This window comes from Pituophis catenifer, unplaced genomic scaffold, assembly GCF_029215685.1.
Source record: "Pituophis catenifer annectens isolate HBS135680 unplaced genomic scaffold, rPitCat1.0.hap2 SCAF_2, whole genome shotgun sequence".
NCBI lineage: Eukaryota > Metazoa > Chordata > Lepidosauria > Squamata > Colubridae > Pituophis > Pituophis catenifer.
Window position 1 is genome coordinate 74,759,179 of NW_027256882.1, and position 14,103 is coordinate 74,773,281.

Genomic DNA, 14,103 nt, shown 5'->3' on the forward strand with positions numbered 1-14,103 from the left:
CCCGAACGAGGCCCTAGCGAGTGAAGCGATCTCCATGGTTTGCCTGCTTTTCTCATTGCTTCTCTCTCAAAAGATCAGTTGTGCTTTAGAAGCTGCTTTTTATCCCCCAGAGGGGGATAAAAACCAGCAAACTGATGTGCTAAAGCTGACCAGACTAAGGACGCTAGCCTGAATACCTAGTAGCAGATTTTTTCCCCCTATTTTCCTTCCCAAAAACTAAGCTGCGTCTTATACTCTGGTGCATCTTATACTTCGAAAAATATGGTATATATCTCCTAAATAAACAAAGAAATAATACCCACATGTATAAGTTTCTGGGAAAAGCTTTGTATCTTCTGTTCTTATCTCCAATAGGCATGCAAGTCCTCCATGGAGTGCTCTTTGGCACTTTAGATCTGCTCTGAGAGGTTTAACTAATCGACTTCCCTGCCTATCTTTTGATTTTTAAAAAATGATGATACTATTCTGTACGTGACCATATTTTTAGAATAGTGTTCTGGTTTGGATTTCTTCTTTATATTTTTACAGTTCTTCATACTCCTGTTATGGAAAGTCCCCATGTCTATTAAAGAGAATAAATTTCTATTATTCTTCAATTTCCCAACAGATATAGCCAATCATAGACAGATTTACATAAATAGACACACAACCAGAAAGAGGCTGGATAGGAATGAAGGAGGTTGCTATGCTTGGCTAAAAGACTTGTTGAAAGTGTATTTAGAGGTGAGTGTATACATCAACATGAGTGTGTGATGTGTGTTGAAGTTTGCAATGTCTGTATTTTTAGTGTTATACTTTGACGTGCAACCTCCATGGAACTCTGGGAATGAAGTAATGTAATACCTGGAATAAGTTCTACATTGTCTCAGATGTAGGCACAGATGCAGATTTGGGATTTAATCTCATATACCTGCACAGTTGATTGTTCTGAGAATGCAGAATAAAATAGCTGATATTTGCTCATATACACTGCACGCATGATGTGTCAATCTTACATAACATAAACTGTGTAGGAAAAGCAAACTATTTAAGAAACTTACTGAACAAAATGTTTATGGGAATGGAGAAAATCATGTGTGTGTGTGTGTGTGTGTGTGTGTGTGTGTGTGTGTGTGTAAATATATATATATATTTATTATTTATTTATTTATTAATCAAATTTTTATACCGCCCTACTCCCGAAGGACTCAGGGCGGTGAACAGCCAAGATAAAATACAAATAATACAAATATTAAAAAATCCCTTAAAATTATTAAATATTTCAGCCGAAACACAGATTAAAACACCCAATTTGTAAAATCACGAATTAAAAAATTTAAAAATTTAAAAGATGGGAGTTAGGCCAGGCCAGCTTGCTGAAATAGAAAAGTTTTGAGAGCACGGCGAAACGTGCGCAGGTCCGGGATCTTCCGTATCTCTGGGGGGAGCTCGTTCCAGATGGTAGGTGCCCCCACAGAGAAGGCTCTCCTCCTGGGGGCCGCCAGTCGACACTGTTTGGCCGACGGCACCCTGAGGAGCCCCTCTCTATGGGAGCGTACTGGTCGGTGAGAGGCTATTGGTAGCAGAAGGCGGTCCCGTAGATACCCCGGTCCGATGCCATGGAGCGCTCTAAAGGTGGTAACCAAAACCTTGAAGCGCACCCGGAAGACCACCGGGAGCCAGTGCAGCTCGCGCAGGAGGGGGGTCACATGGGAGCGCTACGTCGCTCCCATAACCACCCGTGCAGCCGCATTCTGGACCAGCTGGAGCCTCCGGGTGCTCCTCAAGGGGAGCCCCATGTAGAGAGCATTGCAGTAGTCCAAGCGGGAAGTAACGAGAGCATGAGTGACCGTATTTAACGAGTCCCGATCCAGAAAGGGACGCAACTGGCGAATCAGGCGGACCTGATAAAAAGTCCCCCTGGCCACGGCCGTCATGTGCTCTTCTAAAGACAGCCGTGAGTCCAGGAGGACACCCAAGTTGCGAACCCTCTCCGTGGGGGCCAGTGACTCGCCCCCAATAGTCAGTGATGGCACCAACTGACTATATCGGGATGTCGGAAACCACAGCCACTCGGTCTTGGATGGGTTGAGCCTGAGTCTGTTTCTCCCCATCCAGATCCGCACGGCCTCCAGGCACCGGGACATCACTTCAAGGGCATCATTGGGGTGGTCCGGGGTGGAGATGTACAGCTGAGTATCATCAGCATACTGGTGGTACTTCACCCCGAAACCACGGATGATCTCACCCAGCGGCTTCACATAAATGTTGAACAGAAGGGGCGAGAGGACCGACCCTTGTGGCACCCCACATACAAGGGGCCTCGGGGTTGACCTCTGCCCCCCTGTCAACACAGACTGCGACCGGTCAGAGAGTAAGGAGGAGAACCACTGTAGGACGGTGCCCCCCACCCCTAACTCCCCTAGCCGGTGCAGCATGATACCATGGTCGATGGTATCAAAAGCCGCTGAGAGGTCTAATAGGACCAGGACAGAGGAACAACCCCTGTCCCGAGCCCTCCAGAGATCATCAACCAATGCGACCAATGCCGTTTCCGTGCTGTACCCAGGCCTGAAGCCCGACTGGAACGGATCCAGATACGACGATTCATCCAGGTACTGGGTCCATGGAGTGTGTGTATATGTGTATGTGTGTGTGTGTGTGTGTGTGTGTGTGTGTGTGTGTGATATCTCTTTTTTCTTTTAGGAGCTAGGAGCTTCTGTGAGGATATCCCTTCATTTTATCCCTATAACACAACTCTCTGAGGTAGGATCAGATAAGAGAGAATGACTGGACCAAAGGAAGCTTCCATGTCTGAGAGTGGAATTGAATTCAGGTCTCTCTGGTTCTGAATCACTACACCTAAATCAATACATCATGCTATTTCTTGTAATCATAAGGGTTTTAATTTTGAGAGAGAGAGAGAGAGAGAGAGAGAGAGAGGGAGGGAGGGAGGGAGGGAGGGAGGGAGAGATGAAGCAAGAAAAGATATTTCCTTGGGTTCTATGACTTATCTTTAATTTCATCCCAACCCTATGCTGGACCACTTTTTTCCAGCTGAGTTTAGCTCATATTTGAGCTTATTTTTTAATACTTTATGAAGTAATAAATTGTGATATTGGGAGAAAGTGATGATGGTCATAGAAATAAGGTGCAGGCGACTTCATGTGCCCTAATTAAATCCTGCTTCTTAAGTCTCCAATCCTTCAAAAACCTCCAAAACGTGACATCCCCAATATGTATGATGGTGATGGTACATGAAGTTGCCTACACTTCTTTACTGCTTTATTCTAGCTTCTTGTTATATTGTTAGGGATTTATTCCTTCCCTGAAGGTGAATAAATTTGCAGTATATTAGACGTTGGCAAGTACAACCAAACAGCTTTATCTGATCCAGTAGATATTCTCATTTCAAAGCTCTCATGCTTTTATAGCCACACATTGCAATTGTGCTCTTTAAGGTACAAAGCACTTTATTTGTAAAAGGGCTGATGTTGGGGATGGAATTTTCTTCTACTTCCAGATGAAGGATGTGCCAATATCCAGAATGATCCCCAAATGACTTTTGAGTAATATTACCCATGTTATCATAATTACCTCTGTGTCAAGTGAGTTATTTTTACCGCTTCTAGTTGAATAAACTGTTACAAATTGCCTCTAATACAAGTTAGCCAAAAACAGGCAACTGTAAAACTGGAAGATTTCCCATCCATTCCATTCTATCTTCACTCACCCTTGCCTCTTTCCATATTCCAGCCCATTATGGTTGCTGAAAAGGTGGCTTCAAAGCTCCTCACCCTACTAAAAGGTAAAGGTTCCCCTCGCACATATGTGTTAATTGTTCCCGACTCTAAGGGGCGGTGCTCATCTCTGTTTCAAAGCCAAAGAGCCAGCGCTTTCCGAAGACGTCTCTGTGGTCATGTGGCCGGCATGACTAAACGTCAAAGGTGCACGGAACGCTGTTATCTTCCCACCAAAGGCGGTCCCTATTTTTCTACTTGCACTTTTTACATGCTTTCAAACTGCTAGGTTGGCAGAAGCTGGGACAAGTAATGGGAGCCCACCCCGTTACTCAGTACTACTACTACTACTACTACTACTACTACTACTACTACTACTATTGAAACAATATTGATTGCATCCCATATCTTTATTATTTTGCATGCCACATGATAGTAGATTTTATCCCCTTGATTTTCAAAGAGGTTGTTCCTTCATAATAAACAACCGTGATACTTACCACAGGAATGAAATACTTCAGTACAGGTAATATTTTTATAGAAACTGCAAGGACTAAATAATTGTAAACAGCAAGCAATTCCAAGTAGCAAATAATCAATGTACCACTCAATGACATTTTAGTGTTTCACAGATTAAGACAAGTTTACAGTGGTGGACTGTTTTTCCCCTCCCCTTCCCCAATTGTCTATCCAGCATATATGAATTTTCAGTATCCTGAAGGATTATCAAGCATGAAAGCCAACAAATTATACTCTGTAATTGACTGCTAAGATTTTATTTTCATATTTTTAGTGCCTTGGAGGAAGTAATTTCTGTCTAACTGCCAATTGTATTTTATAATCAGAGTATAGCATTTGAAAGATGAAAAAGGCTCTGGTTATAATATTCAAGAAAAATGGATAATCTTAGCTTGACAGTCACTTGGAAGAAGCTGCTGGAATGATGACTGAATGATATTCATTGCTCTTTTTAAATGGTTAAAAAAAATAACCCAACCTGCTTTATCTGAAGTAGCTGTGGTTCATCACATTTCAATATATTTCCGACAAGGCTCATACACTCTGAATCATTTCTTCTCCAAAGCAATCAGAGCTTTGAATACAGCATACATTTATCAATTTTTAGCAACTCAGCTCTTAAGACAAAGCAAGCCAGTAGAAACTTCATAATGGAATGACCTCCTCCACCCTCAGTCTTCTCTTACTTTCACCGAGCTGAAGAGATCAGGAGACATTTTAATTCCAATTTCTTCCAGCATGACCCTTGCATTGGGAGAAGCAAACAAATTGTTCAAACTAGAGATACAAATTCCACAGAGATCTGAACTGGGAAAAAAAAAACCCCTGGTTTTTACAAAGTATCCTTTTTCAAAAGCCAATTACTTAAGTGTACATAATATATAAAAATAATATGACTGGATGGAATTCCATCTTTCTATTTCAGATTCATGGCCTAGGCCCGGGATACCTTCATGGCCTAGGCCTAGGCCCGGGATACCTGTCAGAACCCCTGCAGCCAGTGACAATCCCCAATCACCCGGTACATTCCCACAGACAGGGCCTCCTCAGGGTGTCATCGGCCAGACAGTGTCGGCTGGTGACCCCCAGGGGGAGAGCTTTCTCTGTGGGCGCACCCACCCTCTGAACCAACTTCCGTTGGAGCTCCGGATGGCCCCTGACCTTCGCTCATTCTGCCGCGAGTTGAAGACCTGATTGTTCCGTAGCCTGGACTGAAGGGGTTTTTTTTTTAATGAATTTTAAATTGTTTTAAACTAGGTTTTAACTTTATATTGTTTTAATAAGGAATTATGCATTTTACTGTTGTGACTCGCCCTGAGTCCTCGGAGATAGGGCGGCATATAAATTGCACAAAATAAATAAATAAGTAAATATAAAAATAATATGACTGGATGGAATTCCATCTTTCTATTTCAGATTTAGAAATATTCTTTATTTACTCTGAGATAGTTTCTATTATGTTGAATAAAACCTTAAGCCAAAATTCTAAAGGGGGAGTGTGAGGAATGTTCTTGTTTTGTACAATGACTCTGTTGTCAATTTGGATTGATCAAATAAATAAATAATTAGATTTCTTGAACATGGAATGATTAATAGGTAAAAAGGTTATGCTCCCATAATCTCTAAAAGTATCTAAAAGACCTTCCTTCCTATACATATTGCTCTATATTCCTTTGAACTCCTACAAATTTATAAACTGTAGTCCTGCAAATTTTATTTGCAAGATTTCAGTTATTTTCCTCACTGCCAATCATTCCAGTGTTTAATCTCTAACTCATCAACTAACTACTACATATACAAAAATATTGATTATTGCAGCTGGACACTTTATCAAGCCTTGGTAAGACCACTCTTGGAATATGCAACCAGTTTTAATCATCATGATATAAAAAAGATGTTAAGACTAGAAAGAGTGCAGGGAAAAGCAACAAAGATGATTAGGGGTCTGGAGGCTAAAACATACAAATAACAGTTTAATGAAAAGAAAGACTAGGGGTGACATAATAACAATGTTCCAATATCTAGGGAGCTGCCACAAAGAAGAGGGATCAATCTATTCTCCAAAGCACCTGAAGGCAGGACAAAAAGGAATGGATGGAAACTAATCAAGGAAAGAACAACTTAGAACTAAGGAGAAATTTCCTAATAGTGATTTATTTATAATTAATCAGTGAAATAACTTAACTCCAGAAATTGTGGGTGCTCCAACACTGGAGATTTTTAAGATGAGATTGGACAACAGTTGATCTGAAATGGTTTAGGGTTTCTAGCTTGAGCAGGGAGTTGGACTAGAAGACGTGCAAGGTCCTTTCCAACTCTGTTATTCTATCTAGTCTATTAAGATAAAATCATTATTAATTAAATAAATAAATAAATAAATAAGATTCGATAATAATGTGTAATCAGCTCACTTGTCTGTTTTTCCAACTTGAATTCTGCTGACTTATCTATCGCTAATTTGCTTTGACCGTTAGTAGTTCAGATTCTTGTAGGGAGAACTATCTAGACTCCCGATTTACTGCACTTAACATATATTTCTTTTCCACTTTCTGCCAAGCTTTAATTTTATGTTATACCTGCAAAAAAAAATTTTATCACTATATTATTTGGCTGTGATCATGAAATGATTAAACTATATGAAAGCTGGCAGGTATTAACATCTGCTCTGCTTTCACAGTAGAATTCTTTATTGGCCAAATGTGATTGGACACACAAGGAATTTGTCTTTGGTGCATATGCTCTTAGTGTACTTCAGTGTACTTTCCAGTAGACTTCAATGCAATCTTTGACCTATACAGGTTGGTAACTAGGATTTTTCTGGAAAGCACAAGACTTAGTAATTCCAAAGTACCTTTAATCATTGAGGGTCATTTAATATATAAATTGCTTATTATGAACTGGATTATTAGTTGAGGTCACATATGATTATAGGACTAGTAACTAGTGACTGATTTTATTGTAATCGCATTATATATGTTTGTTTACCGTGAATGTTTTGTTATTTACTGTATATTATTACCATGAATATTTTATTATTTTATATTGGTTACTGATATTTATGATGTTATTTATATAGCACATAATGACATAGTAACATTATTTACAATGGATATTTTAATTATTCATTGTGAGAAGTGATTTATTTCCATACTCATCTCTGTACTGAGGTTATGCTTTCTGTATTTATGTCTGCAACTGATAATTGTAGTTCATCAAACTTGTCCATGAGTACTAGCAAATGAAACCTAGAGATATGAGTGAGATATGTACCAAACATATTTTCTGTGATAGAACATCACAGAAAATATTGGGTGATGTCAACAAATACTATTTTTTTTCTTTGCTTGTATCGATCAGGGGCAAGTAAATAAATCATTCCAATAATTCTAAATGGAAATGAAAAATTAGATCAGTAAATAATTATTTGCGAATACAACAGTCTACTGACATAGCTGAATATATATCTATCCATAGAAAATTCTGCAGGGCTGAATATATATATCCATAGAAAATTCTGCATTACTTATCTAGTTCTATTCCTTGAATTTTTAGCAATAAGAATGGTGTTACTTGGTGAGATTGAAAGAAAAAACTGGAGGATATTCTTTGGATTATTTGACATATCTGTCACTATTAAAATGATTTACAGAACTATAGGATTCTATGTGTACCTTTATTATGTTAATTAATAATTAATTAAATAAATTTATAATTATAATTTTAATCAGGGTGGATTTGATTTAAATCGAGTTGGTTTTAATCAATTTAAATCTCAATTTAAATGATTTAAATCACTAGTAAAAAGGCTTGATTTAAATCAACTCAATTTAAATCATAATTTTTAAAGAGCAACTGTCATCTCTGCTACTCCTTTGACCCACTGTTGACTCACTGATAATCCCAGTGTTGCAGAATATACAGCCTCATGCTACATAACTAAGCTCCATTTCATGCTGAATAAACTAAATTATTTATGTATCTTAAATAGAAAACTATCTTACAATAGATTTTTACCCCAAAAGTTTTTTATTAAAATAAATTCGATAAAAATAAAAAAAATGGATTTAAATAAAAAAAATCTGATTTTTTTGATTTTTTTAAAAAAATCATTGATTTTTATCCACCCTGATTTTAATATGTTATTAGTAAAATTATACTATAATTTTAAAACTTAATTTGCTTATGTTTTACCTTTTAAGAAATACTTTCTATCGATCATATATTTGCATTTTTCTTTCTGCTTAAGTATCAATTTATAAAGTTAACATTATCTAACTTTGAATCAGTTCCTATTAATTAATGTATGAATCAGTATATGACTGAAACAGATTATGGATGAAAATTAAAATAATGCAAACTGATGAGAAGACAAATGGGAGCGAGGGGGTTTGAATGCAAGTATGTGAAGACAATTCTTCATTCATTCAAAAGTTCTTCAGACATTCAGAGAGGAGTTTATGTTTGTGTGTGTGTGTGTGTGTGTGTGTGTGTGTGTTTCTGTGTGTTTCTGTGTGTGTGTGAGAGAGAGATATATAATTTCTTCCTTCAATTTTGCTTTATAACTTTTTGTCTTAGAAGATAGCATCTGTCCAAAATCATCTGATGAGCTTTCTAAATCCAACAATTTAAATATTTCACATCCTAGCTATCATTCCTATTTTCTACTCATCCAAATCACAGCATGGATGAGTTGATTATTCTCTCTGATTAGTACATGGGGATAATGCCTCTACTCTGACCTCTGTATACTAACATTAGCAATTTTCAAACAGCCAGACATCAACTGTCTCTTAGGTTAAGAATGTTATTTTCTGATTTTTGATAGCTCTCTCATGCAAGAATAACAACTGATTATTTAATTTCAGATTTAAAAAAGAATTCCAATATAAAACTTAAGGAGACATATACGTGATATTTTCACTATATAAAATTGCATCTTTTATGAGAGTAAAACAGAAATAACAACAAAAAGAAGAGGAAGCCAGGAAACCAAGAAAATTAATTCTACATTTAAAAAAAAACTTTAGTACATTTCCACTCTCATACACCAACAGAAGAAGGCTAAAATTCCAATCCCACCTATAATATAAAGCTAAACAAAGCCAGCAACTAGTCTTTCAACACAGCAACGTCAGGATTGTGGCTTGAAATAAAGAATACACAATTCCCTTTCCCATCCGTCATCTGTACTCTAGAAATGTTTACTGTACCAACACTGAGAAGTATTTTGCAGACCTATTGAGTAACACATAACCCAAGGAAACATGGTAACAGGTTTTTAAGATTCAGGATTCTATGTACTTATAAATCAACTTTCAATTTACCATATCCAAAAGTTACCTGTGAAAGAAGAGAGGTTCAAGTCATGGTATTCATTGCATTCATGCAATGCAAATGGGGTGGTTTTTGTTGCTGCTGCTCTTTAATTACTTTTATCCAATAGAGTAAATAGGTGCAACTGAGGTTCAGGTGCAACTGAGTGAAAAGTTCTCCCCAGAATTTAATGATGGAATAGACCCTTTAAACTAATTTCAGAAGTATGTTGAAAATAAATTAAGTAAGATGTGTAATTGGATTATAGAAACATATATTATTTCTTACAAACTTCAGTTCCAAGGTGTTTTATTTTCAGGTTAAAGAATTCATGACATGAAGGAAAAGGACAGTGAAAAAGTGGCCACATTTGCAGATGTACATTGCTGACAAAAAGGACCATGTTGTGCTTCTAAAAAAGAGCAGTAAAAAAAGGTCCTTTTCAGGTGTCATTGATACACAACTTGCCATGTTATACTGTGTCAATGAGTATAACCCAATATAATTATTAGAAACTAGTCCAGATCGCTCCATATCTTTCTTCAACCTATTTTGATATCAAAGATGAAAGTACAATCTTGCAGCAATATATTGTCTGTTTTATATTTATCAGTTGAGTTGAAGTAAAACATACTGTGTATCTCACTGAAAATAATGCCTAAACATATTCCTAAAATATTTACCACTTATCAAAGAAAAATGCTGAAATTCTGGCAACACAGGTAAAATAATTTTCTGAACACTCTAAAAACTCAATAGAGTGTAAAGAGATTGAAGGATGGTGATTATTTTTTTTAAATGCAGAAAGTGTAGTATTCCACTGGGAGTTATTTTCTGTGAGCTGATGGGGCAATTCCCCCAAACTATCCACTTAAAACATTACATGGATTTTGTTTTCATTTATAACAGGATTGGAAGAAGTATGTTTTTATATGGATTGCTATAAAATGTATTACTTTGTTTTGCATGTTTTACAGAGATGTTTCATTTTAATGCATTGCTTCCCCAGATGCTTTTTTTTGGGGTCTTTGGTTAAACTCCCACAATGACTACTTTCTTGGATAAGAAGCAGTTATAATATTGCAAATGTATACAAATTGGCCCAAATGCAGCCCAAATGGAACCATGACAAGGCAAGTGATTTAGATGAGAGAGGTTGCAGAGCAGAGAAGAGATTATTCACACACATACACACAAACACATACAACTGAATTTCGACGATCTGTTACAATTGAGAAACAGGACTGCTTCAGTGCAATGGCAGAATAAACAAAGCCTGACCACTGGGAGAGGCAAATTTAATACAAAAGGCTTTGGTTGTCTCCTGTGCTAGCTCTCTGTTCCTTATATTTTAATAAGTTGATCCTAACTTAAAAAAATAAACAAATAGTCCCCTGAAACAATTGTGTGAAAAGATGAGTAGAAATGCTTCCACCAAGGGTGGGCAATCTTTGGCCCTCGGCCTAATTTCAAGAGTCCTAGGAGCAGCTCCTATCAGCAATTAATTGTAGAAGAAGCAGAGTCTGGGGAAAGAGTTAAAAAGGTAAATCAGTTTGGAGTCATTATGTTGCCAAAAGTGATCCAAGTGAATTCCATTAACCCCATCTTGGATGAGATCTACCTACTTATGTTACTTCTTTTCAGCCGGGTGACTTTGGACCAATCACTTTTTCTCAGCTAACTTCACCTCACAGGGTTGTTGTTATGGGGAAAATAGGTTTTTAAAGTAGGCTGGCTACAGCTGTGCTGATATAATAAAGGACTGTCCTCTGTTATGCAAAGAAGTTGGACTGCCCAAGATACCAGATTGGTGTAAGAAATATTTGGGGTCTTCTCCACCTTCTTTTAGTTGTACACATGAGTGCTAGTACTGTTTATTAAATAGTAATATACAACTGTCATTTCACTAGGTGAGTAGGATGTTTGTCTGAAAACACTGAATGGCAAATATTAAATCAGTGAGAAGGGAGATGCAATACTTCCATAAAGCTACTGCATATATACAGCAAAACCTTGATTGTCTAGAATGTAGTCGATTCAGAAGATGCTTATTTTGCAACATACTTGGCCTCACCATTGATGTTCCAACTTAATCACAGGATTGGTCACCCAATAATAAGAAATTTAAATGGAAGATTATAGATGATTATGCTTGTCCCTGAACATCCTATAGAACCCAAATAAAGATGCAATACTAAAATGGGAAATTATACAATTATTTTTCTTATGATTGAAACTATTAAATAAATACTTGATTAAGCTTTATTTTAAAGATATAGAAGCTTTAGTTTTGGGGAAAATGCATTCATCTCCATTCTCAGTGAACATGACATCAACAAAAGTTAGTATCATCAAAAGTATGTTGACATTGCTAAATGATATAATAGAAAATGTTTTCCTTACCTTTATTGTACATATTTGTTGGCACTTGGACATCACTCAAAGTGACATTCACAGGCAAATTATTGAAATGGTCATTTGGTTCAAGGATGAATTCCTTTCCCAGTTCTAAGAAGTTTCCATCTTCATCTCGTTCATTAATGAGAACAGCATTGAAATATTCATACTGAAACAGAAAATCAGTGATGATAAATCTATAAACTGCTTTGTTAATACACTTAAATAAAACCAAAAGTCTGTCTAATATGGCATGGGTCCCACGATGTCCAATCTGATGTACAACAAGGCTGGAAGAACAATTTCATAAATTATTAGAAGTAAATAGAAGTAAACCATCACTGAACCTGAAAGCTATGTATACATTTGATTGATTGGTTGGTTGGTTGACATTTTTTACCATGTCAGTTACAGATAATCCCAAGAAACTCACAGTTTGAAATAGATATCATTATTATTAGCAGTCTAAAACAATATGGTAGTAATCATAATATAACTGCAATTACAACATAATAACCTATCTGCATATATTCAAAGCACCACATTTAACCAATATAGTCTGAAATGAGAACGTTCTGCACAACTGGAAAGGAAGTGGCTACTCTTGATCCTGGGAGAGACTATTAAATAAGAGGAGGAGTACCCACAGAGAATGTCCATCTCTTGAATCTTCTCATATTTACCAATAAATGGGGACTCTAAGGAGTCACTACTTGCTTGTAGGCACTGAGGAAGCAGATTCTACATCAAACAGACAACCCTAAGGATACTAGATCCAAAATAAAAAATGACTTTATAGCCAATTTAAATGACACATAGAAATAAACTAACAACCAGACAGCTCTTGGAACATGGTGTTACATGAGAGCAGCACACAAGCAGCTGCATTCTGGAACCCTGATGGTATAGTGGTTAGAATGCAGTTTGGCAGGCTAACTCTTGCCACAGTCATGAGTTTGATCCTGACTTGCTCAAGGTTGACTCAGCTTTTCATCCTGTTCTCCTTAGCGAGGGCAGTTTTGGTAGCCATGATTGTAGTGATTAGGTCAGTTTCCATTTATTGGTAAATGTGACAGGATTCAAGAGGTAGATATTCTATGTAGGTACTTCTCTTACTGAATGCTTCTTCTGCCTCCTATGAAGACCTATGCTTCAGCTCCGCTCACCCTACCTCCTCGTCTCTGCTCTTCTTGCCATCCTGCCAACACTGTAGTCCTATGTTTTGCTGCCTGCTGCTCCTACTGCTCTGCTGCCCATGACTTCTGTTTCCCTGTACTCTACCACCACTACTGCCCCCAACTGATCTTCATGGTCTTCATCTTCCCATTCCTGACAAGTCCAGCATGCCCTGCTTGTGTGAGGCCTTCAGAAGGCTTGAATTAATTCTTAGAGAATAGCCAAGAATATCAATAGCTACCAATTATGTAGATTTAAAGGAAACATGTATTTGAAACCAGCTGTTGGAGACCACTTGTGGGAGAAAGTTTTGCACACATATATTCCTTTTGAATTCCCCATGGTATTAAGCTGCTCTCAGAATGACTTAGCAGGGTTCTTTTTATGTTCCTATGACATTTAAAGGAGAAAGATTTACAGATTACAGGATAGATTTAATTTTTCTTCCAACATTAAATAACAGATAAGCAAAAAGCAATTTAGATAATAATATTGATTATTTTTAGCATGACCTAGGTCAAACAGAGACTACATCAAGCTCTTGAACAAGTGAAGTCTCTGGTAACCAAGGATTTTAAACAGTGAAATAAAACAGAAGAGAGAATACGGTGTTAAATATGTCATGTGTTTTGTTGTTAAAGCATTGTTTTACCTTTACCTCAAATATTAAGTGCTTTGTAATCATAGATACAAAACTCAACCAAGATCTTCATACAATTTTCTACAGTTCCCTGATTTAATTGCATAACAAAGATCTATATAAATTCTTCACCCAACCAGTTGAATATTTTTCCTAACAATTGATCTTAATCATATTTGCAAGACTTCACACAATACAGGCAGCAGTTAAATACTGATAATTCAACTGTTTGGTGATAATTACCCTGTCTTTAAATTTAGGAAACTACTTATACTGTCAATCTAACTCAATACTTTTGTCTCCAATGGCATAAATCCTCAGAGCTTTAGCCAGAATATC

At 37.0% G+C, this 14,103-nt stretch overlaps 1 protein-coding gene across 1 annotated transcript in view; it reads right to left on the minus strand.

Annotated features, from left to right (window-relative positions):
• CACNA2D3 (calcium voltage-gated channel auxiliary subunit alpha2delta 3) overlaps positions 1-14,103 on the minus strand; it is a 579,692-nt gene that overhangs the window by 297,149 nt on the left and 268,440 nt on the right. The window contains exon 5 of the mRNA XM_070933639.1: positions 11,955-12,117. Within this exon, the coding sequence (XP_070789740.1) occupies positions 11,955-12,117 (163 nt within the window). The remainder of the gene's footprint in view (positions 1-11,954; positions 12,118-14,103) is intronic.